Raw genomic sequence first — 27,878 nt, 5'->3', positions numbered from 1 at the left:
TTAAAGCTTGTTTTGTAGAACATCACAGTTATATATGATATAAGAACAGTAGGGCCTGTAGATAGGGAGTATGTGTTATTAAATAAAATATAATAGTATTTTTAGAATTACATTTTTCTCAAACATAACAGTTAGTCAGTGGGATAAAACTTCCATCAAATGAATTCTAATTAGTTGAGTAAATAAAAATATTTGGATTTTATGTTTAAAAATTACCTCAAGTTAGCATCAGGCAGCTAGTTAGCTAGCCAATTAGTATCAGCTAACAAAATATTGATTATATTCTTTTTAATTTTAAGGTAAAACTGCCTGTACTCTAATTTTGCTGTAAATGTTTAAAGCAAATTGCCCCCTTGGTATAAATTAAATTTTTGTTAAAAATCTAATAGCATGAAAACTCTGGACATTTTTCATACTTTGTTTATACTTCACGTCAATGTCACAAAACTATGATAACTTTTTTGAACACATTTAACTTTTGTTCCACAGAAAAAAATTGCACATTCCTTAAGGGGTGCGTTTTCCCCCCACTCTACCCTACTGTACAACATATCTGTTTTAAAATTGGATTTTTCAGACAAATGTAATCTGCAAAACAATTATAAAATACAAAACAATAAATGAAACAGTAAAAATGGAAATACCAAACAATATTTCTGCCAACAGAACCTGCTGTAATTTATAAAATTGCATGTGACAACTCAATGTATGTAGGCCTACATTTGAAAAACGCGTAAATAGAGCCCAAAACTTTAATCAATTTGAATAAAAGCACCATGTGACATCTACTTTAGCCTCGGCGTTTACCAATTGCATTGATGGTGTTCTGTCATTGGTTCACATCACCGGAAATCACTGACTCGTGTTTATCGGCGTTAATTCCACTAAACGCTTTGATCCCGCGGGGCTGAATTTTATTTGGTCCCACAGTATGAATGAAACAAACTAAAAAAAAAAGTCATCCAGAAAACACACAGGATAAAGTGTCAGCCAGAGCGAACGTGTGTTTGAAGGTAAGACTCATCCATAGATTTTGTATCATTATTTCGAACTTGACTGTCAGTTGAAAGTTTGTTTGATATCGATTGTATCGAACCTTAAGCGGCTTGCTTGAACTCTTAATGACCTTTTAAATGTCATTGTTTTAATCAGACCTATTCATCTTGATTTAATTTGTTTGTTTGTTTTATTAGTTTTAAGTACACTTTCATATTAAATGTGAGAAATGAAGAACGCAGCATTTGAGAGGTCTCTCTATTTAAGTTATAAACTTCAGGACATACATTTCAATTGTTGATAAAAGAGTATATTAACTTTAGGCTCAATGACGAATTAGTTTGTGGCTCAATTATGTGTTGGTGAATAGTGCTCTTCGAACATCTGTGTGTTGTCTAAAAGTTACATTGACAGTTTTTGGACTCTTGCATGTGATTCCTTCAGCTATTTAGAGAATGAAATGGCAGATATAGGTTTCCGTTATGTTTAAATTTAAAGGTGGCCAGTAGATGATACAACTCAGTTTAATAATAGACAAAAGTGTTAATTAAATTTTCACAGAAAATGTTCTAGAAATTAATTATGTATTGAGGAGGCAGTCGAACCATTAGAACAAAAGCCATTTATACCATATTACAAAAATCCTTTAAGATTATGGATTATGCACAAATGCTGTTCAGTTATGTATTGCTGTTTAAATTGAAACAAAGACATCCCTATACTTCTGCTTGTAAATGCCCTTATTTTATAATCTTTTAAGCACATTAGAAAAACAGACATACTGTTTGTGGACATATATATGCTTTTGTCTGGTGTGGTCATGTGATCCAATGAGCACTGCATGTGTGTGTGCTTTATGTTGAAGCAGATGAAGGTAAACCCTGTGAATGAGTGCAGTATGTGGTTTGTCTCCAGTATGTTTACATTATTCAATAGGGGCAATAATCAGCTTTCCTTTGCCTGGTCTCATGCTCATGGTACTGGGTGGTAGAGTTTAAGACATTATTTTTAAGTTGGCTTCATGGCCAGTTATCACCAAATATCTTTTTAAACATAACTTTATTTTGCAAATCAAATTTTGTCAGTTGCAAGCTTAAATAGCCTATGCACAGGTGTGTTTGTCATCTTAATTTGATCTGCAGTGTGCATCCATGAAACCAGGAATTTTTAATAATAGACAGCTTACTAATTGCATCATTAACAGTCTATTTATTTTCCCAGTATTCACCTCAAGATATGAGTTGAAGTAAGTATTATTTTATTGAATTGTTGTCATAGCACGATTTGTCCAGCAGATGGCTGCCTGTCATAATGTACAGTGTATGTGGAGGGGCTTGTGCCATCACATCATATCATTTTGTCTTATGAGCTTTTCTCATATGGCTTTCTAGTTATAGTTACCTCAGTTACCCAAGTTACCCCATCCATCTCTGTTGCCATGCTCCCTTTAGAGTTTGTCTGTGTGTGGGTGAACTTCGAAAAAAAAAAAAACAACTCTACCACATGAAGAACTTCTAGTATAATTCAATTTACAGCATTGTTTTCATGGTAATTTCTAATGTAAACGTACACAATAATTCTCATTATTGTCAGTGATCTTTCTCTTTGTAGTAATTTTACAATACAATGCTTTATTAATCATTTTAAACTTAAATCATTAGTGGTTTTACATTTTACAATTCTGTGTATAAAGTAAGAGGATGTTTGTGTTTTTGGGATTGAAATAGTTCTGAATTGAAATGAAATAGAAAACGCACCTCACCTGAGCTTGAGGCTTCATTTGGAGTCTGCTTCTGTTCTTATTGCATATGAAGTTGCGTAATCAGGTTCATAAACAGATGCCACACACATGCTCACGCACGCACCCCGCTCATTTCCTTTGCCATTTTTGGTGAGAAAAACATTCAAGGGTGTTTCATAAATGTTTGTCAGGAGACCGAACAGGGACAGTGTGTGAAAGTGACACTGCAGCAGCATGACCATGTGCTGGTCAGAAATCTACATTGGTCATAAAAGTTCAGACTCTGAGTCACGTTCTTCAGCGCTGAGGTTCAGATCACCCAGCGGGGCTCTGTGCCCACCTGCAGTCTGATCTGCTCTGGCACTGAGTCTGCATTTACTGCCACACTTTAGGCCAGAGAGACGACGTGAATATCATTAGGTAGAGTCTAGATGGTTCCTTGTGCACTTTTTTTTTGATTGCCAGTACTGATGCAATATGTTTATTGAATACATTTTTTTCTGACGATAAAATGTCAACACTTTCAAATATTGCACAATTCCATTTGAATATGTTGCACTGTATGCTTTTTCAGACTTATGGTGCACGTGGATTTTAATGCTAAATAATTTGTTAGAGTAAATAGTTTAAAAATGATTCAACCAATTTTAATTGACACAAGTTTATCGTAAATGTTGCACGATTCCATTTTAGTGAATGCTACACTGTTTGCCATTTGAAACCTCTGATGCACATTGATTTTAAAGTTAATTCTTTAACGTTTAAAAAAAAAAAGATTGAGTCTTTTAATTGAAATAAAACTTATTTAAACTTACAAGAAATTTGCACTTGCGCTATTTTATGTTCAATTCTACATTGTTTGCTCTGAAACTTATTTAAACTTACAAGAAATTTGCATTTGCACTATTTTATTTTAACAAATTCTACATGGTTTGCTCTTTGAAACTTATTTAAGCTTACGTGAAACTTGCACAATTCAATTTTAATAACTTCTGCATTGTTTGCGCTGTGAAACTTGAAACTTTGAACCTTTGATGCTAAACACAGAATCAACTATTTTAATTGAAGTACACTAAACAAATAATGCACTATTTAATTTTGATAAATGCTACACTGTTTTCTCTTTGCTACTTATGATGCACATTGATTGTAACACTAAATAACACAATAACTAGTTGTTAAAAACCATAGGATCAATGTTTTATATGATACAACATCAGTATCGGAAGAACTGATATTTCAAGTTCGATCCATCCATGTGTGTTTCCTCTGATCCATGCGTGCGTCTATCTCTGGTACTCTGGTGAGGTTGTTGATCTAACAGCTGATTCAATCCCTGGGTCTCTCAACCCCCCTACAGTCTATTTATGGCAGATTCCCCTGCAGGACTCAGTTCTCAGGCCATACATGGAGTCCACTGGGTGAGGTTACCTCTGCTCGTGTGTGTGAGTGTGAGCGTGAGCGTGTGCGCTAGCATGACTCTCAGTAGTGTCACTCTGGACTTGTTAGCTGAACAGGAAATTCAGAAAATTGCCACCTGTGGATTTTCAGTGACTGCCAGAAGCTCTCCATAGAGATTCCTTGGAATATTTTTTTTTGTATTTCAACACTGTTGGAATTAGGTTTTATTTTTTTCACCTCTATTGTGTTGTTTTTCGTTAATTGTCTGCCGTATCCTTTTTTTTCCCCCCTCTCTTTCTTCCCTTCCAAATATCCTTCCCCTCCTCTCCCTCTCTCCTTTCCCCTATCCCTCCCCTTTTCCCTCTTCCTGTCTATCAACACCACCATTATTACTTTACGTCCTTCATTTGTATGGATCAGCATCCTTTCGTTGAGTATGATGGACGTCTGCTATCTCGTCACCTCTCATCATTTACAAACTGACCCGCACTTTATACAAGATACTTTTTAGAAACCGTTGCATTTGGAATAGTTGCGTTTGGACTCTACGAATGAACTTGGGAAGCTTTTCTAGGCAGTAACAAGTAAGTACCATTTCCATCTTCTTTCTTTTTGTTTGTCCGTGTACGGCTGTGTGTGGCGGCAGCCGTAAGCCCTCGGGCTGAGCCGGCTTTATTAAGCCCCATGATAGCGTAATCCCCCCCTGTGACTCCAGCCCACCCTGATCCGCTCCCGCTGGACAATGGACAGGTTGGAAAGCATGTGTCAGTGATTGTGTCTTCTGCATCCTTTTACAGCTCAACAGGTATATTTTGACAGTCTTCTATCACTGTTTAATGTTCTGCAGATGCTGGTGTAACTTTCTGCTTTTGGTGTTTGATGTAAGAACAGATGTGGTCTAAGTTTGTACTGGAGTTTGTGACAGTAGAACTGGGATTTTTACTGAAGCATCTAAGAGCATAATGGCTGTGTTGGAAACCAGAGTACACGGGGCAGAGAGGCATCATGACACATCTTGTCTAGGAAGATGCCTTCATCTGGGTGGATTTGGAAGACAGGATAGATGTTTTATTGGTTGTTTGTGATATCCCACAATCCTGAGTATATGCTTGAGTAGTAAGTGGTATAAAAATGATGTCTGAGGGAGCAGCTGAAATGATTGATTCACCAATGTTAACTCACTTGCCCGTTTGTTTGTTTACATATTTGAATTTACTAATTTATTTACTTATGTATTTTAGTTAATTATGTATTTTATTTATATTAAATATATAAATAAAATACATAATTAACTAAAATACAAAATTGAGTAATTTATTTACACACACACATATGTGTGTACATGTATGTGTATATGTGTGTGTGTGTATGTATGTATGTATATATATATATATATATATATATATATATATATATATATATGTATATATATATATATATATATATATATATATGTATATGTATGTATATATGTATATGCGTGTGTGTGTGTATATAATATATATATATATATATATATATATATATATATTTATAATATAAGCAAATATTTTATTATATAAATTATATATGATATAATATTTATAAATACTTTAGTTATTGACTAATTTTATTAATTTACTATTTAATTATTTTGCATATTTATATTTTAATTTATCTATCTGTCTATCTTATATATACATATATATATTTGGGAGAGAGAGAGAGAGAGAAAAATTAATAAAAATATATATTTATAAATACTATATTTACCTTAGTTTAATGCATATTTTTAATTTATTTATATATATATATATATATATATATATATATATATATATATATATATATTATTTTATATATTATATACACATACATACATACATATACATACACATATACATGCATTTGTTTTTCATTTTAATATATTTTATTTTAGTTATTTTCAGTTTCTACCAAGCACTTGCTTTGCTGCGTTTGTGAAATTTATTCTAGATCTTTCAACGCAACGTTATTTCATGCTTGTAAGGCAATCTGAAACCGTAGTCTGTTACTTTTAAATGGTATTTTAAGCCTTATCTAGAAACTCAGACATGGAACTGAGTTTTTAGCAAGAACCTACCTAACAACCACTTAGTCCTGTCCTAGCAACCACAAGAACACGCTAGCAATTGCATTGCACACTTTTGCATAGACAGGAAGCAGTCAGATTTTCTTCACATTGACATTGCGTTGACATTAGTTAGTGAAAGGGTTGCAATGCAAATCAAGGGTTGGGAAATTTAATGGACCGATTACTTGACACTGACATTTTGTCTTGATACATTGAGATCTTTGCCCTGTTGTTGCTCATAAACGTGAAGGTTAGGACTCACTGTGCCTTCAAGTAGTCTGAAACTCATCTAGAATCAGCTGCTAACAGCAGGGTTGTAACCGGAGTGTGTCTGAGGTCTGTGCCAACATATGCCGCTATGTCTAAGCCTAGCATCGCGTGTGTGTTTATGTTTGCAACGTCTGGAAAAGCATGCAACCACATGAAAATCACCTGCTCCTGTGGTCAGTCAGATCTTCACTAACAAGCACCATTTGCTTTTTAAAAATTTTTTCATTATGTTGAGATCAGATATGAATTACTGTTTATTTTTGCTTACGCATGCCTTTCTCAGATTATTTGGACTGTGGGTTCTGCAGTATTTTGGGCTCAGCTGCATGCATCATGATCTGTGATTCAGATCACATGCTAATGTCCCAGAAGAATGAAGATTGGTCCAGCAGACCCTAAATATGAGACAGACTAGAACTTCATAACCTCAGTGACTGAAACAGTACCCTGTCCTGAAGATGACCTCCCGCTTCTTGAGAAAGAGCATGCACAGGTCTAGAGCCAATGTCCAATATGCTTGAATGAAATGTCAAAAAAGCAATACACTACTGTTAAAAAGTTTGAAGATTTTGCAATACTTTTTAAAGTCTCTTATGCTCCCCAAGGCTTCATTTATTTGATAAAAAATACAGTAAAATGTGAAATCAGTTTGCAATTTAAAATAAGTTTTCTATTTGAATATATTTTAATTTGTAATTTATTCGTGTGATGTAAAACAATTTTTAGCATCATTACTCCAGTCACATGATCCTTCAGAAAGCATTCCAATATATTGATTTGCTGCTCAAGAAGCGTTTCTTATTATATCAATGTTGAAAACAATTCAAATTTTTAATATTTTTATGGAAACAGTGAAATTTCTGCGTAAATTGCTTTGAGACCAATCATATGTACATTACACTTACATTTATTCACTTAGCAGATGTTTCTGTTCAAAATTACTACAACTCTCACTACATTTTATGTAAGTGTGTTTTTATATGATTTACAGACTCTTGTTCTCTTCATACTTTGTCAGATGGGAGTCATTATTGGTTAAGCTGTTTCTGAATATGGTTTGCAATTCTGGGAACGCTGCAAACTGGTTGAGCTCTGAAGTGCATGTGTGTTGATGAACAGACTAAATGTGGACACTCTGGATAATTGTATGCAATCTTTGGTTTGCACAGTCACTGTGGTTATGAGGCTAGAAGGGGCACTGAGGATCCCATATACAGTACATGGATCCATTTGTATTGTGTGTGTGTGTGTGTATGTGTATGTGTGTGAGAGAGGTCTGGAGCCAGATTGCGATATTGTAGCTGTCGAATTAGCCGCACCTGCCCTCTCTGTCAAAACAAACAGTCAGATATGCTTCCAACACTTAACCCTTCTGTTTTCTTTTTATGTTTCTATATACTGTAATTATTGTTTCTGGGTACTTGATACTGTCTGTTTTTTTAAAGAAGGGATAACCCTGGGAAAAACCTTTTTTTTTTTTTTTTTTTTTTATTTGGGGATGGATTGAAGTTGTTGAGATTATAGGCTACAGGATAGATTTTAACCACTAGATTGAATTATTCATTCTTTAAATATAAAGTTGCAACATGTACACAAATGTTTGGGGTATACCTTTTAAGGTGTTTTTAAAAGTAGTCCCGTTTATACTAGGGTTGGGTATCGTTTGGGGTTTTTTCGATACCGGTGCCAAATCGATACTTTTAAAACGGTACCGGTGCCAAAACGGTGCCTGAACCGATACTTTCAAAAAAGCCACAAAGTGGTGGATGACACAAGAATATATATTTTTTTGGACAAAAAAAGTTCTTTAAATTAGTTTAATTAGTTTAGTTTAAATTACTTTAAATTAAGTAGTACTATACATTATTAAGTCAATGCAAAACGCAAAAACAATAAAACCTAAGCCACCTAACCCAACAGCTTAAAATTTCAGCAATTCTTTTGCAGAAATGTGACTATATGTGATGAGATCTTGGAAAACCCGTCGGATGTCACGGTGGGACGTTTTCAGGAAATTCGTTTTTCATTAAATTATTATCTATAACATCTTGTCTATCATCTCTGAAAATATCTCTTCGAAATTCACTTGTTTAGTGCAGAAAAATAGACATTTATTGCAGCAAGCAGAAATGACTCTTTCTCCTATGTTAAGAACGCGCTGCGGAGGTGCTTTCCCTTAACACCACAAAAACAGTTAACCTATCAAAATAAACCACGTAACATATTTAGTAAAGGCGTATCAGTTCACATTCTCCACCAGTCGTGTGTAAAGTACGGCAAGCAAAGTTATTTATTTATTTATTTATTTATTTATTTATTTATTTTAATATGGTGAGATGGCGGAGCACAACAATGCCGTCTCAAGTACTGCAGCTGCTCACTTAACCGATCTTACTCGTCTCAATCTGCTCAGTTTTGGTGATGTCAGTGCCCTAAATGATGTTACGGGCTATTTCACATCCAGAGATGAAGGATCGAATGATGAAGTTACTAAAGAGGAGTCGTCCGATGACCGTCTGTTTTATCACAGTGCGCGAACAGTTGCGCTGCGCTCGCTTTTACTACAAAGTAGGCTGCATTATTTACTAAACATAAAATGGGTGATCAATGGAAAACAAACGTTAGTCTGTTTGTGTAATGATGCAGTAGCGCTCCTAACTTGACAGACAGCTCTTGTTAAACCCGTAAAGTGAAAGTGAAAGCCGTCTCACTTTAAAGCCGTTTTTCTCAAAATCCCATTCCTGAAAAGCATCGCTATCAGCCAACCTAAGATACCCATAACGTAGGTTATGTAAAAAAAAAAAGTTTTGGAAAGGGGCCTGAACTCAGCTTTCATATGGTGTCAAAACCTAAAAAAGGTAAAATTTTACCATGTGTTGAGTTTTCCTAGATCGCATCACATATCTGCCGTCTCTGGCAAAATACGACACCTCTCCAGCTGATGTCTGCAAACTGTCAAACACAGTTTGACAGTTTTTGGCATTTTAAGTTAGACGCGTTTAATGTAGCTAAGCTAACAGCAAACCACATGCTGCAGTCAGAGCAAGTGTAACGATAGTTGCAACATTCACGCGCTTCTCGGATGGTCTCATTTCCAGACGATTTGTGCTTTTAATTCGAGATGTGAAAGTGGATAGTAACTACAAATATGTCTTGGATTTCTATCATCAAAGCTTTCCGACGTTCACGGGAGTTTTCTCATTCAGTAAATAAATTTTCTGATCATTCTGACACCCCATGAGTGCAGTATTTAAATTTAACTAGCAATCATGCATGTTGATGAATCAATGCTTCTACATCCGTGTCATAGCACCAGAAGACAAATATTTCAATCGACAGTTCAGGCATTTAAGTGGCACCGAAATTCGCGTTCTGATTCGGTCCGGTACATACCGGTCACATGGGTACCGGTGCCGTATTGGCACCGGGTTTCGGTACCCAACCCTAGTTTATACTCAACAAGGCTGCATTTATTTGATCAAACAAAGTTTTACTGCAAATTAAAATACCTGCTTTCTATTTGGATATATTTTAAAATGTAAATATTTCTATGATGCAAAGCTGAATTTTCAGCATCATTACTCTAGTCTTCAGTGTCACATCCTTCAGAAATCATTCTAATGTGCTGATTTGTTGTTCAAGACACATTTATTATCAGTGTTAAACCATTGTGCTGCTTCATATTTTTGTGGAAACCAAGAATAGTTCTGTTCTTTTGAATTTGTGTTTGAAATCCAAAAATATAGAATTTTTACCAGTGTATTTAAAACAATAATCATCATCTAATTAGTGTTTGGCGATATGCTCAATTTTCATATCGTCCTATTGTCAGCCTGTGAGATCGCCGATACGCAATATTATTGTGCTAATTTATTTAATTATTTACTTACTGTCTTCATTGCCGGCAAATGAACCAACACCAGCATAAGGCTAAAAGTAGCCTAATGTTTTCAATATAATTTAATTTGTGTTTAACATGATAACAATTTAATGGAAACGTTGTAAGTTACTAATGCTTACGTTTCCTTAGTTATTCAAAAAGCAGCTAGAGAACGAGCAAAGAACATTTGTTATCAAAGAACATCATCACTGACTAGCCTAGCCTAGTCTAGCGTGAATTTATGCACTTTAAAAAACAGTCCTAGTACCATAAGTGAATACAATAGTTACATCACTGTATGATGAATAAATTTCTTACCCCTTATTTACACTGCACACGTAAGCAGCGCGAAGGGGAGCAGTTCTCCCCAAAATGAGTTACTGTGCACCCCCTTTTCCATCCTCTCCCCTCCTTGCTGAACGGGATCGATTTTGGAAGTGAAAGTAAAAACGGCGCGCATAAAGCGATTGCATGCTTTCGCGAGCGTCAGCAACTGCACACAATTACAGATTGCATGCTTCCCACCGAAACACCCCCTCCCGCTTACTGTGATTTGTGCCTTTGTGTTTATACCAGCCACCTTGCGGCAAGTTTCTGAAGCATAGTCTATTTTTGACGTATAATAATAATAATCGTCTTGCTATCGTCAAAGGCATCAACAACAGGCGATATATCTGACTATCGTCGATGCGTGATACTGTCGTCTATCGGCACAACCCTTCGTCTTATTTAATGATGTATATTGATAGGATTTTAATTTATTAATCTTTGTAGTTTAGGAAGATCTGATTCGATGAAGGTTGTATATTTTGGATGTTAAACGTGACAGTCAGGCTCAATCAGAAGTGATATATAAAACACAAAATGCTGGATAGTTTTTGCAGAATGGCACTTAAGTAAAATATTTGCTGTTAATCCGAGAAAGTGTTTTCTTTACCTAGAGAACAGTGTTTCTGATGCATTTCTTAATGCCCAAAAATAAACATTTTCTGAAAATGTACTCCCCTTCAGTTTATTTCTTCATCATAACTGATGCTCACCAGTGGGTCCTCTGTAGTGAATGGGTGCCGTCATAATGAGAGTCCAAACAGCTGAAAAAACATCACAATAATCCACAACTCAGTGAAGCGAAAATCTTATCTTCATTAAAATATTTTTAAATGTCCTATCCATAATAGTGCTTTCTCCAGTGAAAAAGTTGTCTGAATCAGGATAGAAATATGCACAGTTTGAGCACTGTTTATAAACATAATGCTTTTCACTTCACAAGATGTTAATTGATGTACTGGGATCATGTGGATTTCTTGTGGATTTTTAAAATATTTTTATTAGCTTTTTGGACTCCTATTCTGACGGCACCTATTCACTGCAAAGGCAATGCAAGAGTTCTGAAAACAAATCTATCTGTTATGTGGCGATAAAGATTCTATTTTGGATTCTATTCTGCATTCTGTAACTGTTTGTGTTTTGATATGCATAAAAGTCACGCCTTGCTTGTGAATATGCATTTCTTATCACATTAGCTCTGCTGTTTGATTTAACTGTCTGAATATAATTCATCCATAAATCTCCCACTGGTATTGTTTGTCTGTCTTTGTCTTTTGAGGTTCTTCCCCTGCTATGTTTTATGAAAAACTGATATCTCTCTGAATGAAAGACTTTTTGTATGGTGGATGGAGTTAGAGATGTTGTAGGGTTGTAGGGCTGTAGGGTAATAATGTCCAGGCAGCAAATGGTAGAATTAAACACCCATTTTTGAATGGCAGTCAGTGTGCAGATGGTGTAGTTATAGAATCTGCCAGCAGGGGCAAACTGGCCCATGCTGACCAGCCAAAACGTGTCCCCTTGGTACAGATTAAAACTATGGCCAGCTCCATCATTACAGACTTCAAATGACACTTTCTTGTTATACTTTAGCTGTGTTTGACAAGTGAATATGAGTGCTTGTCTGTAGTAATTTTTTTTGATGACGCGAGATTGAAGAAGGAATGTGTAACACAGAAGATGAGCTGGTTTTATGTAACAGCACAATTGAACTGATGATGAGAATTCATGCCTTGTGTGGATTTTTATCGTTACTTCCTGTTTAGAGCATGTGTTGACGTAAGATCAGCTATTTCCCAGAAGTGAGCTAAGAACAACTCCTGAATAAATTTCTTGGAGAGATGAGGGCTGTGACTGATTCAGACTCTTCACAGCCTTATAAGAGCAGAGAATGTGAGTCCTCACCGTTTGTAGACCTCAGAGAGAATAAAGTGTTTGGACTGGAATACTAGTGTACTGCATAGTATTCACTGTATACTGCTTAGCCTAGTGTTTTCCCCTTAATGGTTATGTATATTTACATACACATGTAATCTTTAACATGAAATTTTTTTTTTTTTTTTTTTTTTTTTACATTTATTTGTGTTCTGTATATTTTTTTTATTCTGAGATTAATTTATTATCCTTTATTCAGCTGATATTTTCTGAAATGTATTTATTTCTTACCTTTTACAAAATTTAATGTTTTATAATTATTTCATTATATTTAATATATTCCAGTATTTAATATATTTTATTAAATATATTTATATATTCAATATATTTGTGAATGATCAAAAACAGTATGTTTCTACTAGTATTTTTTTTTTTTCACATGGAGCAGGTGAGAAGCACAGTTCATCCATGTAATGTGCACAGTGCACAGGCAAATTTTTTTATTTTATTTTTTATTTATTTATTTTTTTTTTATCCAATATTGCAAAATTACAACACTGACATAAGACTATTTTGCTTTTGTTTTTAATTGGAGATTAATATTGGATTTATTTCTTACCTTTTTACTATAGTTAATGTGTTGTATTAATTTGGTCTTTTTAATATGCATTTTTAATTAGCGATTTAATATTTATTTTTTTTATTATTAGATACAACTTTTAATAACCAGTCATCATTTTTTTTTAAATGACTGCATTTAAATTTTTGCATTTGTTTTTCTTTTTGAGATTTTATTTATTTATTTATTTATTATTATTATTATTATTATTTATTATTATTATTATTATTTTTTTTAAGACCCAGTAATGGATGATAAATGCATTCACAAAAATTTTAAAAATAAAAACAAATGCAAAATAGTGATAATAATAATAATAATAATAAATTATTATTATTATTTTGGCACTTATTGTATTATATGGCTATATATGATTATTTGGCTTTTCTAAATTTAGTTTTGCATAAAAACAGTAAGGTAAAAGGTAATATATTGCATCATGCATTCTTCACTGATCATATATTTCACAATTTGATATAGTAGGTTCAGATATGCTGTGTATATATGTTCTATATACATGACATACTCCCAAAACAGTACAAGTAGTATTATTTCAAACGTGCACCATTGGGATTAGAAAACTGCAAAGACTATTGGGAGGAGGATGATGAGGACAGATAATAAATGAAGGGTAAAGAAAAAAACAAATCCTTTTGAGGAGAGAGATATTTAGATAGGTGACAGAACAACGAGACATATTATTGAGACGGTCCCAATAGGTAATCTTTTTCAATCCAGGACTTTTTGTGTGTCTGGGAGTCCAGCCTGTAGCGTTTGAGACAGTTAGAGATCCACACCTGACTGCTGTCTGTAAGGTATGTTCGACTGCTTGTTCTCACAGCGCAGTCTGTAGTTCAGCAGTAATTTAAACAAACCTCATGCTGCCAATGAGCTCTCCGTGTCCTAATAAAGGCAGAAGATGAAGACCAGAACGACTAGAGAATGTAGTCTGACCGAACTCCTCCTCCATGTGCTGCGACTGCAGCTTAAATGTAAGAAAGGGAGTTTTTGTAAGATTCCAGGATTGATTACACCATTTTTTTTCCTACTGTCACTGTGACATCTCTCATGTTTCCAAGGGATATGTTTTCTTTTGCTTTTGATAACATTAGTCTGAAGTGCGAGAAGTAAATTAGGTGGTAATTGGCTTCTGCTCTTTTTATATATGGGCAAATCCAGCATTGGATGTGACATATAAATGCATAGAGAATGTATGTGTTACCAGTATACTGAACCATCTGTTTATATTTTAATAAACCCTTGCTGATAGTCTAAGCATCAGAAAAATATCAGTCTATGCACAAGTTTTCTATGTTAAAAAAGGGAAATAATCATGCGTTATAGATGTGATTTTTGAGAGACTACGTACTTTGTAAAATGCACAAACCAGACACAAGAATACCCAACAAATAGAGAAGCGATGGCTCTTCACAGAACATATAATTGTTGCTTTATTTTAATTTTGATGTGTCTATTTATGAGAAAAATGTACTGTTATGAATGTGACAAGCCTGAAAATAGCACTTACCAGACTATGAAAAATCATGCACTCAAAATAAAAAAGAAATCCTTTAAAAACTAAGAAAGACCTCACATGGATATTTGAACCATCAAATGTTGACATCTGTTCTATCAGGATAGTAAAAACCTTTGGTAAAAACTTAATTTTTTTATGGTAAGGTTGATATTTGCATGGGGAAAAAAATGGTGTTTAAACAGTTTTCACTTAGAAATTTCTAGTAAATGTCACAATTAATTACAAACAAAAAAAGCAAGTAACACATTAGAAATACACAATTTGTAAATGGGAATGGCTAAAATAGTATTTTCATGTAAAATGCAATCTTCTTTATTTACAATTTTTTTTTTTTTTTTTTTTTTAAAGTGTATGTCTAACTGTATCGACATACTTAAAGTATACTTGTGTAGGATAATTATATAGCAAATCTCAAGTGCCTGATTGCTTGTATCATCCCCAAGCTATAATCTACTAAATGTGCTTTAAAGGCATCAAGATATTAAAATATTTTAAACATTAACATTACGATTTTCTGTAAAGCTACTTCAAAACAATGCATAAATAATATGAAAAGTGCTATACAAATCAGTTTGATTTAACTTGACATGACCAGTTCAGTTCTTAGAAGGAAATTTTTTTTCAGCCTTTTCTTATTTCTTATTCTTATTCTTATTCTTATTTCTTATTCACTACTTATAAAATTAAAGTTCTCATAAAAATAAATGACAAAATTGAGATTATAGGTGACAGTAAGTAATAAGTAATTGAAGTAAATAGCATAGTTCAATACAGTAATTTGGTTTTGAATGATCTGGGATCTTTTATCAGATCTGGGAACAGTTAGAGACATTATTGCGATCTTTTCTGAAGCCTCAGTGGACAGAAATGTGAGATTACCGGGGTCTTATGTGTATATGAGTAGTTCACTTCCAGAACAAAAATTTAAAGATAATTTATTCACCCCCTTGTCATCCAAGATGTTCATGCCTTTCTTTCTTCAGTCGATAAGAAATTGATTTTTGAGGAAAACATTTCAGGATTTCTCCCCATATAGTGGACTTCTGTGGTGCCCGTGAATTTGAACTTGCAAAATGCAGTTTCAAAGGGCTTGATACAATCCCAGCCGATCCCAAGATGAGCATTTGAGGTTAAAAAGTACATCAATTGTAATTTTTTTTTAGAAAATGACCGATCTTTTGCTAGATAAGACCCTTCTTCCTCGGCTGGGATCGTTTAGAGTCCTTTGAACCTGCATTTAAACTGCATTTTGCAAGTTCAAACTCACAGGCACCATAGAAGTCCATTATATGGAGAGAAATCCTGAAACGTTTTCCTCAAAAAACATTATTTCTTCACGACTAAAGAAAGACAGACATGAACATCTTGGATGAAAAGGGGGTGAGTAAATTATCTCTAAATTTTTGTTCTGGAAGTGGACTTCTCCTTTAACCAAATTATGACAACTATGACTCATTGCTGTAAAATTATTTTAAAGGTGTGTGTGTGTTTGTTCAAAAGTAATGATTATGTCCTGAAAATTGGAAAGATATATTGGTAACACATTGTTATGATTGCTCTGAAACAGGCACAGGGTATTACATTTACGACTGTATTTATACATCACGCGCTGTGTGACATTGTTGGTGTCTCTATACATCAATTCACACTTTTTTCTGTTGCATACCTGCACAGAACAGAGCTTTACAGTGATCTGAAGGGCTTATGCTGATAAATGTCAAGGTAACAGCAGTGTACGTCTGTGTTTGAGCGTGAAGTGTTTAGTAATCTCTAGCTCAGCTTAGAGCATTCAGATTGAACTCTGTTGTTTTTATGTGATGTCTGTTCTAATGGGAACTTCCCACAATGCTTTGATGTGGTTCACTGTTCAACGTTGTCTCATGTAAACAAGATTGTTGCTTGGCAACGGCACTAGGAGTTCCTAGAGTGATGAATGTATGAAATCAATTACAGATTTGAACATGCCTTCATTGTGATGTCATACAGCACAGCTGACAGTTTAGATTTTTCTTTTTTTTTTTTTTTTTTTTTTTTTTTTTTTCTACTATTTTTTCCTGTTTATATTTCACATGTCAGTGAAAATTAGAAGCATTAGAATTGCCAAAGTCAATCAGCTCAATATGAATCAATCTATCAGTTTATGGTAATTTATTGCAATACTGAAATAGGGTAAAAACAGTAATATTGAGAAATATTATTACAATTTAAAATAAACATTTTCTATTTAAATATGTTTTAAATGTAATTTTTTCCTTGTGATGCAAAGCACAATTTCAGCATCATTACTCCAGTCTTCAGGGTCACTGCATGATCATTCAGAAACCTGATATGCTAATTTGCAACTAAAATTAAATTAAATTTAAATATGAAATATGAAATTAAATATTAAATTAAATTAAAAATAAAATAAAATAAAATTACAAAAAGTAGTTTGAAAGTTTATGGAGACATTTTTGTAAAAAATCAGTTCAGTTATGATGAAAATTCCTACTTTTGTGCTTCATACAATACGCAGTATCATATGCGTACATTGCATACATATTTAATTTTCTTTCATCATCTGACATTATTAGTTTTGTCCAGAGTATCTGTTCTTGTCACTGCATACCCTGCTTTTATTTTATATGGCCTTAAAATCTCTGGTAAACAAGGTATTTTTGTGTGCATGTTCATGTGACTGAACACACACAGCCCTGTGTAACCAGCATATAACCTTTAAATTACCAGAATAGATTAGAGTCATAACTCCTTGTCTTACTGGAAGCATAGAGTCTAGTTGTTTGCGCTTGTGTTTTTACGTCTCAAATGCACTCTCTAATTAAGCAGTCAGGGCAGGTAAATAATACATATCTACTTCTTAACTTGACCTGCTTCATCATAACTATGTCAAAATCTGTATTGTGTTTATCGTACAGTTTGTATCCTAGAATAATCTTAGGGAGGAGGAAAACTAGAGGTATGACTTCCAGGAGTGAAAGGAATATGATAGACGAGTGAGGTAGTGTGGTAAAGCGGAGAGCACATGCACAGCAGAGCCGGATAAACATAAGTTAGCCACTCCCCCTTGAGGCCTCTCAGCCAATCACATCACACATTGCCTTATTAAGGGTAGCAGTGCTTGAGTGGTTCAGTCAGACAGAGGACAGAGAGATGGACATGTTTGCACGTGCATGTGCCGGTATTATAATGCTCTGGCTAGAATGGCTTGGCTTTTCTTAAAAACGCAGTAGACTCATTTTTTACAGCTATTGCTAGAGCTGTGATATTTGAAACCTTTGCTTAATTTGGATTAATATGGGTTAGTCCTGGGTTAGTGCTTTTTCAAAAACGAGATGACAAATGTTTATATATAGCTAGCTATAAACATGTTAACAGTTCAAATGCCCCTTCTGAGTTTTCCATGTTGTTTAGTGAACTCCACAGGACCTTTGGCTCTCAGATGCGCCCTCTAGTGCACACTATGACACTGTCAACTTGTGAAAATGCTTTCACACCTAGTTGTGGTGTTTTATTAGGTTGTATTGTTTCAATAAATGAGCTTGTTGCATTCTGTCTGGTTGGTCTTTCATTTTCTGTGTCTGAACGGATGTTATGCTGACAATGATTTGCAACAACATAGTGGCTTGTGGGCTTTCATTGTTTCAGTAAGAAACTGTTTGGCAGTTTGAGTCAATGTGATCAATATAGACCGCAAAGTTTAACTTTAATGCAGTTGAATATAGGGCCCTGTGATTTCCACAATTCCACGGAAAACTTGGACAAATCACAGAAACCTGTCAAAATAAATGTTTGGTTTATCTTGAAACTGTGACAGAAATATGACTTAATGTAGTAATAATAGTACTACTAATAAAATTATTAAAATATTTTTTAAGGAATATTTACCAGAGAAATTATTTACCAGAAAATATTATATAAATATATAATATGTATTTACACAGAAAATTATATATATAAAAAATCAATTAATTAGAGATGATTTTGATTTTTAAAATGTAATGAAACCATTAAAATGGAATCTAGAAAATTAATGGAAAACACAGAATTTGAAGAAAAAAAAACTGAGCTAGAGAAAAAAAATATTTCTAAGGGCCTTTTAATAAATTGCTGTTAAAGTGCATTTCATGATTTCATTTAATTAGACATGTTTGTTTATAATTATTTATTTATTTATTGAACCATTAAAACTTTTAAACTTTTTTTTAAAAAAATTAACATTTTAATGGAAAAAAAAAATAGAATCCAGTAAAATTGAAACAGAAAAAGGGAATTTGGAAAAAAATCAAAATAAAATGGAATGGGGAAAAAATAAAAGGAATTTCATAGGGCCCTAAGTTGAATACAGTAATCGACCGGGAATCAGTGCTATTTTGGTGTTATTGTATTTATATATATATATATATATATATATATAATATAATATATAATTTAAAGCTTTTTTTAATTAAAAAAAAAATAGTAATTGAGTTTTTTTTTCATTTATATTTTTATTTTTTTCTGAATATTTCTGTGTAGTTTATTTTTACTTGTTTTTAGTTTTTGTCAAAGCAATATTTCAAGTATTTCAAACATTTTTCATCTAATATTTATTTTTTATTTTATTTAATCTTTATTTCAATGACAGTAGTTAACAGTAAACAGTAAAAACATTGGCACACAAATGTTAGTAAACAACAGTGTAGTGATTTGAAAACTAGGCCATAATTTTCCAAAATATTCAAAATAGTTTTTCATTGAAAATTACCAGTCAATTTGATCAGTTGATTGTTAAATGTTAATACCGCAAAAAGCAGGTACACTCTCAGAAAAAAAGGTACAGTTCTGTTGCTGGGGTGGTACCCTAAGGTACAAAAGTGAAAAGGTACATTTTTGTACCTTACCTACCCCTAAACTTTGGAAGTACATATTGGTACCTTTTCACTTTGTAGAACTGCACCTTTTTTCTGACAGTGTATTGTAATGCATGCAATACGGCATATAGTGTAGTAATAGCATCTACTAGCAGGGGTTGTTTAATGCTAACCAGCTAAATCTTAACCTTTTTGGCAACGCTCAGAACCCAGCGTTAATAGCGGTTAGCATAACTCAAAATTACATGGAAGGTAGCTTTTATCTGATTAGCAGTCCTTTAGTGAGAATTAGAGAAAAACAGGATTTTCTTAATGACACAGACAAAGACTCACTTTAATTGCTTGTTTGTAAAACTTGATGTTAAAAAAAATGTTAATAAAATGTTAAAAGCAGGTCAGACCTAATGAAAGACTTTCATCTTTGCATCACCGAGTATTTGTGACTCCTAGTTTGCTGACGCGTGTGTGAGTGTGTGTAAATGTAGCAGCGCTCGTGTCATAAGTCCAGGAATCCACCGTGCTCCCACAATCCACTTTTATCATCCAGGCTAATTTCTGCCTGTAATCAGATTACTGCCTATGAGCTGCCTTAGCACCTCTCTCTCTCTCTCTCTCTGTCCCTCTGTCCCTCTGTCCCTCTGTCCCTCTCTCCCTCTCTCTCTCTCTACCACCCTCCCATGTGTTTGCTTTAGCCCTCCAGTTTCGCCTCAGTGCATTTCCATCACGTTGAATCCGTCCGTGGCAGTCCCTCTCTCTCTCTTGCTCTCTTTCTCCGTCTGTCTGAGCCTGTGATCAAGTCTGTCTGTCCTTTTCATCTCTTTCCTCTGTTTTCTTCTTTCCTTTTCATTTCAACATGTTCCAGAACCCGTGGATTACTAACTATCTCAACCACGTCACTCAGTGTAGTCAAGGTAAGTGCGGAACTCTCTGTGCCTGGTTACTGTTACCAGACAGTGAGGATGAGTTATGGGGGTTTGAGTAAAAGCAGTTACAGGTTCATTGATTGAATAGTTGTTGTAGCAGAAGGGGTCATGAAATTGTTTGCTTTACTAATGGATGACTTTAAGTCAGTTTGTTATTGTGTGATCCTAGTAAAAAAATAGCTGTACAAAAGAGAATTACATAACTCTTGCTTTAAGAATGAAGATTGATGAATTGATCAGAAGAAGTCTGACTACTTGTGGTGTGCTATAGGTTGCTGTGAACTTCAGAAGTGATTAGTGATGGTCCTGCCAGACTGTTATGTCTGAATCAGCTGATGACTGTTGCCAAATGGATCGAAGTGGTGATTCTGCCTGGAGTCAGTTTAGAAAAGTTACAGACAATGTCAGTGTCTCCTTGTCTGTTGAGATTTGTGGATATAAAGTGTGCATTATTTTTTTTTGTGGAAATTGAGGATGTGTAAAGTGTGTGTTCAATTAAATTCAACAACACTGCTTTTGTGTAATATTTATTTACTATCATTATTTTGTATGTCATATACAAATATGTAATTATATTGGCTGCCAGCCTCCATATTATCGCAAAAACTTGTATCAACATCAGCCTTTAAGGAAAAAATAATGCGACACTGGACCACAAAACCAGTCATAAGAGTCAATTTTTTGAAACGTATCCATATGAAAGCTGAATAAATAAGATATATGGTTTGTTAGGATAGGACAATATTTGGCCGAGATCTGGAATCTGAGGGTGCAAAAAATCTAAATATTGAGAAAATCGCCTTCAAAGTTGTGTAAACGAAGTTCTTAGCAATGCATTTTATTAATCTAAAATTAAGTTTTAATATAATAATTTATGGTAGGAAATTAGCAAAATATCTTCATAGATCATCTTAATATCCTAATTATTATTATTTTTTTTGGCATAAAATATTTTTTTAATATTTTGACTCTGGTCCAGGGTTTTGTTTTATTTTTCTTTTTTCATATCAACATTTTGACTTTTTAATGATTGTTCATGAGAATGAGAAGGTTAATAGTGAACAAGCACAATTAAACAAAATATAAATGAATACACATATAATTGCATATATATTCATATGCATGCAGAAACAACCACAAAAACTTCTGGATAGACTGATGTATATCGGCCAGTTATTCAGCCAGTATTTGGCCCTTTTGAGGTTATTTGCTCTAGTTGATTATAATAATTTTTCCAGTGAATTTTGGTGAAGTTATTGGTCAAAAATCTATGGTAAGATTCAGTGAGGTTGCATTAATGCGTTCTGTTTCAAATAAATGCTGTTTCCAAAAAAAATTTCACTGTTTCCAAAAAATGTTTTCAACATTGATAATGGTAATAAATGTTTCTTGAGCAGCGAATCATCATATTAGAATGATTTCTGAAGTATCATGTGACACTGAAGAGTGGAGTAATGATGCTGAAAATTCAACTTTGCATCACAGGAATAAATTACATTCTAAAATACATGAAAATGGAGAAGTCATTTGAAATTGTGATAATATTTCACAATATCTACTGTATTTTTGATCAAATAAATGCAGCCTCTGTCAGTATAAGAGCCGCTTGAAAAACTTGTCAATCAGCCACTAAACTCAAATCAGGTCTCCTTGAAGTAGAACAGTAATAGCCTTTAGTGTCTCAGTCTGTCTAAGACGTTTTGTTTAATTTTGTGACCTCTAGCTAAGCCTTATCTCTCTATTTCAGCTGCCAGTTTTTCACAGTTGCAACTCATTTGATGTCGAATGTCACAGTGCCTGCAGCTGTCACACTGATTGTACTGTGTTCATCATGAACTGACCCCAGACTCTTGTGTGTCAACGCCGTGTTAACGTGCTAATGGCAGGACGTGCTAATTGCTGTTTTGCTGTCTACACATCAGACCATAAAATCCTTCACACAAACCTTGTGCAAAAGTGGTTTACTGGATGTCGGTTTTTCTGTGCTGTGAACTACATGTGCTTTAAGGAGCGTGGACCTTTGAGCAGGGTCTATTTTTTCCCCTCATCTCCCCGTCTAGTATTTTTAGACAATGCCTTGTTCTTCTCACTAATTTGTGGCTGTCAGCATCCTAAAGTAATTCTCTGGCAACCCCGGGATGGAAACTCGTCCACCAGACTTGATTTAAGTTAATTAGGATGTCTTCACACCCACGTTGACTTTGTTCTTCTCAGCTTGGTCTTAAAGTGATCCCTCCTCAGCGCAGGTGCTCTATTTGGAGGGCGTAAATTTATTAGACGACTCATGCTGGAGAATGTTAAACACAGTAACTCAAGCTATGTCTGTACGACAGGGTAAAAAAATATGATTTTGTTTAAATGGCCAAAACATGGAAACTGTCAAGACAGTCAAGATGGAATGTGTTTGACATCTTTGTGGTTGTTGGCAACAGGTTGCATATTTCTGGTAAAATATTCCATTAAAATCTTGGGTTGCCTGGCTTCACTGTAAGCAACATTAAATTACATTTAAGTACACAAAATTATTCAAGTTCAGCTAGTATATTCAGTTTGTGCGGCCCATTCACTTCAAGAATAATATCTGTAATAACTATATTAGCATCATATAATAATGTTATGTTTACTATAAGCGTATTGCAGTTTTGTCATCTGCTAATTTAAATGTTTAAGCTTTTTAAAGTCTTTGGATTTTGGTTTTATTGTTTATCAGCTGAAAATATTATGAATGTGGTTGCAGAAAGTGGTTGTTATCGTAGGGCCAGAACACTGTAAATACACAACACAGTATTTCTGAAAAAAATAAAAATAAAAATAATAATAATAAATTAGTTTTTTAAAATACATTTATTTATTTAGAGATGTGCTTGATTTATTAAAATTTAATGAAACCATCTGGAATCCAAAACATTAATGATAAACGTGTCATTTGGTAACAATAAAACTAAATTTGAGGGGGGAAAAGTATTTTATAAGGTCTTAAAAATATTTTTTTTTTTGGCAGACTTTTAATAAATTTTGTGTTTCAATTTATTAGACATCTTTTTTGATTATTAAAATTTGATGTAAGTCTAAAAAAATGAAATCCAGAAAAATTAAAATGGAAAAAAATGAATTTGGAAAAAAATAAAACGGAATTTGGGAAAAAATAAAACGGATTTCATAAGGCCCTATTATTGCTATTGTTGTGGTGTGACCCTTCCTTATAATAACAATTAGAACAAACATTAAAGTTATCATTGCAATCGTTGTTCTTGTGAAAAGGGCTTTATGGTCTTTTTGGATAGATTTGGGGGATTGTCTAGTGAAAGATGGCAAAGCCAACATGTAACAGGATCCCAGACAGATATTTCTAAACAAGTTTTAAAGACAAATGCACACTTTTAAGAGTTTGTCTTGTTTCTTTTCACAGGGTTTGTCGGTGAAGCTTCTGCCAAGCTCTACAGCCCTGCACTACTAAAGAAAAAAGCAATAAGGTCAGAATCTGTTCATCCCACAATTTTTAAAGACTATTTTGTTTTGACCCAACCTTTTTTTTTTTTTTTTTTTTTTTGAAGCTGATCCCATTATCTGAATTAATCCCTTTAGGTTCTTTAATACTTAGCACTAAATGTGGTTAATAAGATGCTATTGAAAATCCTTTTAGAGGTTTTCTGCAGAAAGCTATGCTTCTGTTAGATTCTGTGTTGCACCACAACCACAGAAGAACCATTTTGGGTTCCCCAAAGAACCTTTCGTTGAACAGTTCTTAAAAGAACCATTTTTATTAGTGTGAAGAACATTTTTCCATTTATAAAGAACCTTTTGTGCAATTGAAATGTTCCATGGATGTTAAAGGTTCTTCATGGAACCATTGTTTCCAATAAAGAACCTTTATTTTTAAAACGACTTCAGGACAGTGATTGTGTGTTGCGTCATGCACATTTTGAGATAAATAAATGGATAGATATTTAGGGTACTTTGGTCAGTAATTGTGATTTTAAGAATCAATATTGTTCAGAGTCCTGGTGAATGAAAAAGACATCGCTCTGAGAGAAGAGGAGGCGTAGTCGGCTGTTATCATCACAGACACAGAGTGTGTATGTGTGGGTGTATGTGTGTTATCTTTTGTTGTTTCCATTGGTTAAGCTGTTAAAAAAGAAGAATGTGCTTCTGACATTTAATGTGCCTCCCCCCCCAAAAAAAAAATCAAAACATCAGTCCTCCTGGAGTCCTCAGTGCACAACCCTGCTGAAAAAAACAATAGACACCATGTCAAAATTTGTAATGTTTTACTGGTTATAAAAGGACTTGTCTTGGTTTTAATGGAAATGGTAACGTACCCTCTGGGTTTCTACTGGTAATTGCTCACCTTCTATTGATGACTTGTTAAAACCACTAAATCCTAATGGAATATGTCCCAAAACACATCACAAAAAACAAATTTTAAATGGTTTTAATGGTTAAAAGTTGATGGTTTGTAATGGTATTTGTAGTGGAAGCCGTTAGAATTTTTGTGATGGTTTCTATTGTTTTTTTTCAGCAGGGAATATATAGAACACAAACATGTTTTAGTCACCTTTTTAATATTCTGATCGGTTGTTACATGTTATAAGGGTTTTATAAGTGGTGATGAAGTAGTTTGAAGTTTTTTGACTACATGACAGTAGCATATCATTTCACCATATTCTTTCTGGACACTTCTAAACTAGTTAGGCTTTTTTCTGATTTAATTGACTTTGAATTTACTATTATTATAAATGATTGAAAATTGAATGCACAATAAGAATGTAATGGCCTTTGCACTTTGGTGTGCACTCATATTCAGTAATTTAATTGTCCAGAGTCAATTATTCCTCCTTTCATCGTTTCCATATCGGGTGTGCCTGAAAAGTTTCTGTGAATGCAATCTAAACCTGTTTAAGCTCTCATTAGAGGTTTGCTGGCCTGCTTATGAGATCATTGTGCATAGCAGCATGTGTAGCGAAGGGTGTGCTGTAAACAGGAGTAATTGGAGTGTGCTGTTTGGGCTGGCAGGACTGGTACCATGGTGAAGGGGAACTCTAGATGTATAAATACCTTAACAGCTAATCTATTTCTGTGGTCAGATTCAAGTAAATGTTCAAGATCCCCAATGCTAATGCAGCTTAAAATGTCATGCGGGAACACGTCGGTTAGGTTGCCATTGACCTACCGGTGTAGAATTTTGGAGGCACTTGGTGCCAAATCCGATTTTTCTAAGGTGTGTAGAGATTAGGAGTCAACATATTGAATCGGGTTAGAGTTGTGGCCAAGCAGGTAGTGTTTATACTGTGGTTTAGCCAAGTAGGACATGTTCCTGCGTCAACATCCTAGATGATCTTAGAACAACATGCCTATTAACCAATCGGATTTAGGGTTAGGGTTACACTTACTGGCAATCTCCAATCTCCTTTCAATAAATGCCAGGATGACCAAAAATGAAATTAAACACATTAAATCTACTGACATTAACACATTTACTAAAACACTATTGTTTTGAATCATGCACTCTCTATCCTTACAGCTTTGGTGTGGATGACAGGACATCACTGGTTAAGAGTACAACAGAAATTGATGCAAACATCCTTGCTGTACTGCCCAAAGGTGAGAAACGCTAATGTGCCTAAAAGGACAATGATAGTGTTTGTCCTTAAAGGATTAGTTCACTTTGAGAATAAAAAATTCCTGATAATTTACTCACTCCCATGTCATCCAAGATGTTCCTGACTTGCTTTCTTCAGTCGAAAAGAATTTAAGGTTTTTGAGGATATTGAAGTCCATATAGTGGACTTCAATGGTGGCCAATGGGTTGAAGGTCCAAATTGCAGTTTCAGTGCAGCTTCAAAGGGCTCTACATGTTCTCAGCTGAGGAATAATCTAGCGAAACAATGTCATTTTCTAAAAAAATAAAAATAAAAAAATAAAAAATAAAAAAAGTTAATAAATAAAAATTGACATTGTTTTTAACCACAAATGCTCGACTCGCACTAGCTCGACATACATTACACAGTCACATTGGAAAGGTCAAGCGTGACTTAGACGGAATTACCGACCAAGTGTTTACAAAGCGAACGTGCAAAGAAAGTCCTTTACAAAAAAAGGTAAAACATTGATTTTTAGATTATTTTGAAGCTGGAGGAGAAAATGAGACAGAGTACTTCCATCCTACCCTACCTTTTTTAACTGAAGTACACAGATGAAGAACAAACAGCGCATGACCTTTCTAACATGATTACGCAATACGTGAAGTCAAGGACATGCATCACAGAGCTAGTGCAAGACAAGTGTTTGTGTTTAAAAAGCATGTACAATTTTTTTTTTTTTTTTTTAAGAAAATGACCAATCATATCACTAGAGAAGACCCTTATTCCTCGGCTGGAATGTGTAGAGCCCTTTGACGCTGCATTGAAACTGCAATTTGGACCTTCAACCCATTGGCCACTATTGAAATCCACTATATGGAGAAAATCCTGGAATGTTTTTCAAAAACCTTATTTTCTTTTCGATTGAAGCAAGAAAGACATGATGATCTTGGATGACAAGGGGGTGAGTAAACTATCAGGAAATGTTTTACTCTGGATGTTATCCTTTGAAGACGTTGGATATTTACTAACACACTGATGTCTTTTAGTTTCAGAGCTAAGGAAGCAATTTGAAACCAGTATCAGAAGTGATCCAGAAATGAACCGGTATATTTGGTTTCACAAAAGTTTTCTATGCATATTAAAATTAATACACATTCCTAAAGCAGTTGAGCATTGCACTAGCAGTGCGAAGGTCAAGGGTTCGATTCCCATGGAATGCATGAACTGTTCAAATGTTTAACTTGCAGTTTAAGCCGTTTTTGATGAAAGCGTCTGCAAAATGCATAAAAGATGTTACATTTGAAAATAATGCTACATTTATAAGAAACTTGCATTACATAATTACTTTGAAAAGCACTGTCAGGGTTAGGCTCTCTGTCTTCCACAATGTTGAATAACCCCCAACACTGCATATAATGGCTTCCTATCATGCAGGAAAGAGAGAATTGCACGAAGGTTGGAGGGGATTGAGACTGATGTTCCAGCTGCTCTTACTGCAAGCATGCAACACACAGCTGGCTTGGTGACCAACCGACTACTGGAGGAGGACACACCACGTTATACACGTGCTTCAGATCCCAGCGATCCAGGCATTGTGGGTAGGTCACCACAGTTTATTTTTATAAGCAGACAAACAATGCACAGCTAAGGCAAGCGTCTCTATTACTTTTGCTATTTGTTATTCTTATATTTTAACAAACCTCTTTAAACTTTGCTATTACTTTTATTAGTAATTCCACACCTGGTGAGCAATAACAGTTAATAACAGTTGGAAAAATCCTGTGGATC

At 34.3% G+C, this 27,878-nt stretch overlaps 1 protein-coding gene across 14 annotated transcripts in view; it reads left to right on the top strand.

Moving 5' to 3' along the window:
- Positions 1-868: 868 nt before the first annotated feature.
- The window catches only part of svilb (supervillin b), a 64,626-nt gene continuing 37,616 nt past the window's right edge, over positions 869-27,878 (top strand). For 8 of the 14 annotated variants that reach the window (XM_051130390.1, XM_051130468.1, XM_051130401.1 and 5 more), the window contains exons 1-5: positions 20,278-20,496; positions 23,918-23,981; positions 26,030-26,109; positions 27,137-27,194; positions 27,525-27,688. In XM_051130390.1, coding sequence (XP_050986347.1) covers positions 20,439-20,496; positions 23,918-23,981; positions 26,030-26,109; positions 27,137-27,194; positions 27,525-27,688 — 424 coding nt within the window. In that variant the 5' untranslated portion in view covers positions 20,278-20,438. Of the gene's footprint in view, positions 1,014-4,212; positions 4,723-20,277; positions 20,497-20,779; positions 20,912-23,917; positions 23,982-26,029; positions 26,110-27,136; positions 27,195-27,524; positions 27,689-27,878 lie in introns of those variants that run through there. The other 6 variants (XM_051130461.1, XM_051130452.1, XM_051130426.1 and 3 more) reach the window with 5 other exon arrangements.

The sequence above is a fragment of the Labeo rohita genome, chromosome 2 (assembly GCF_022985175.1).
Source record: "Labeo rohita strain BAU-BD-2019 chromosome 2, IGBB_LRoh.1.0, whole genome shotgun sequence".
In the NCBI taxonomy this organism is placed as follows: Eukaryota; Metazoa; Chordata; class Actinopteri; order Cypriniformes; family Cyprinidae; genus Labeo; species Labeo rohita.
This window is presented reverse-complemented; position numbering and strand designations above follow the sequence as displayed.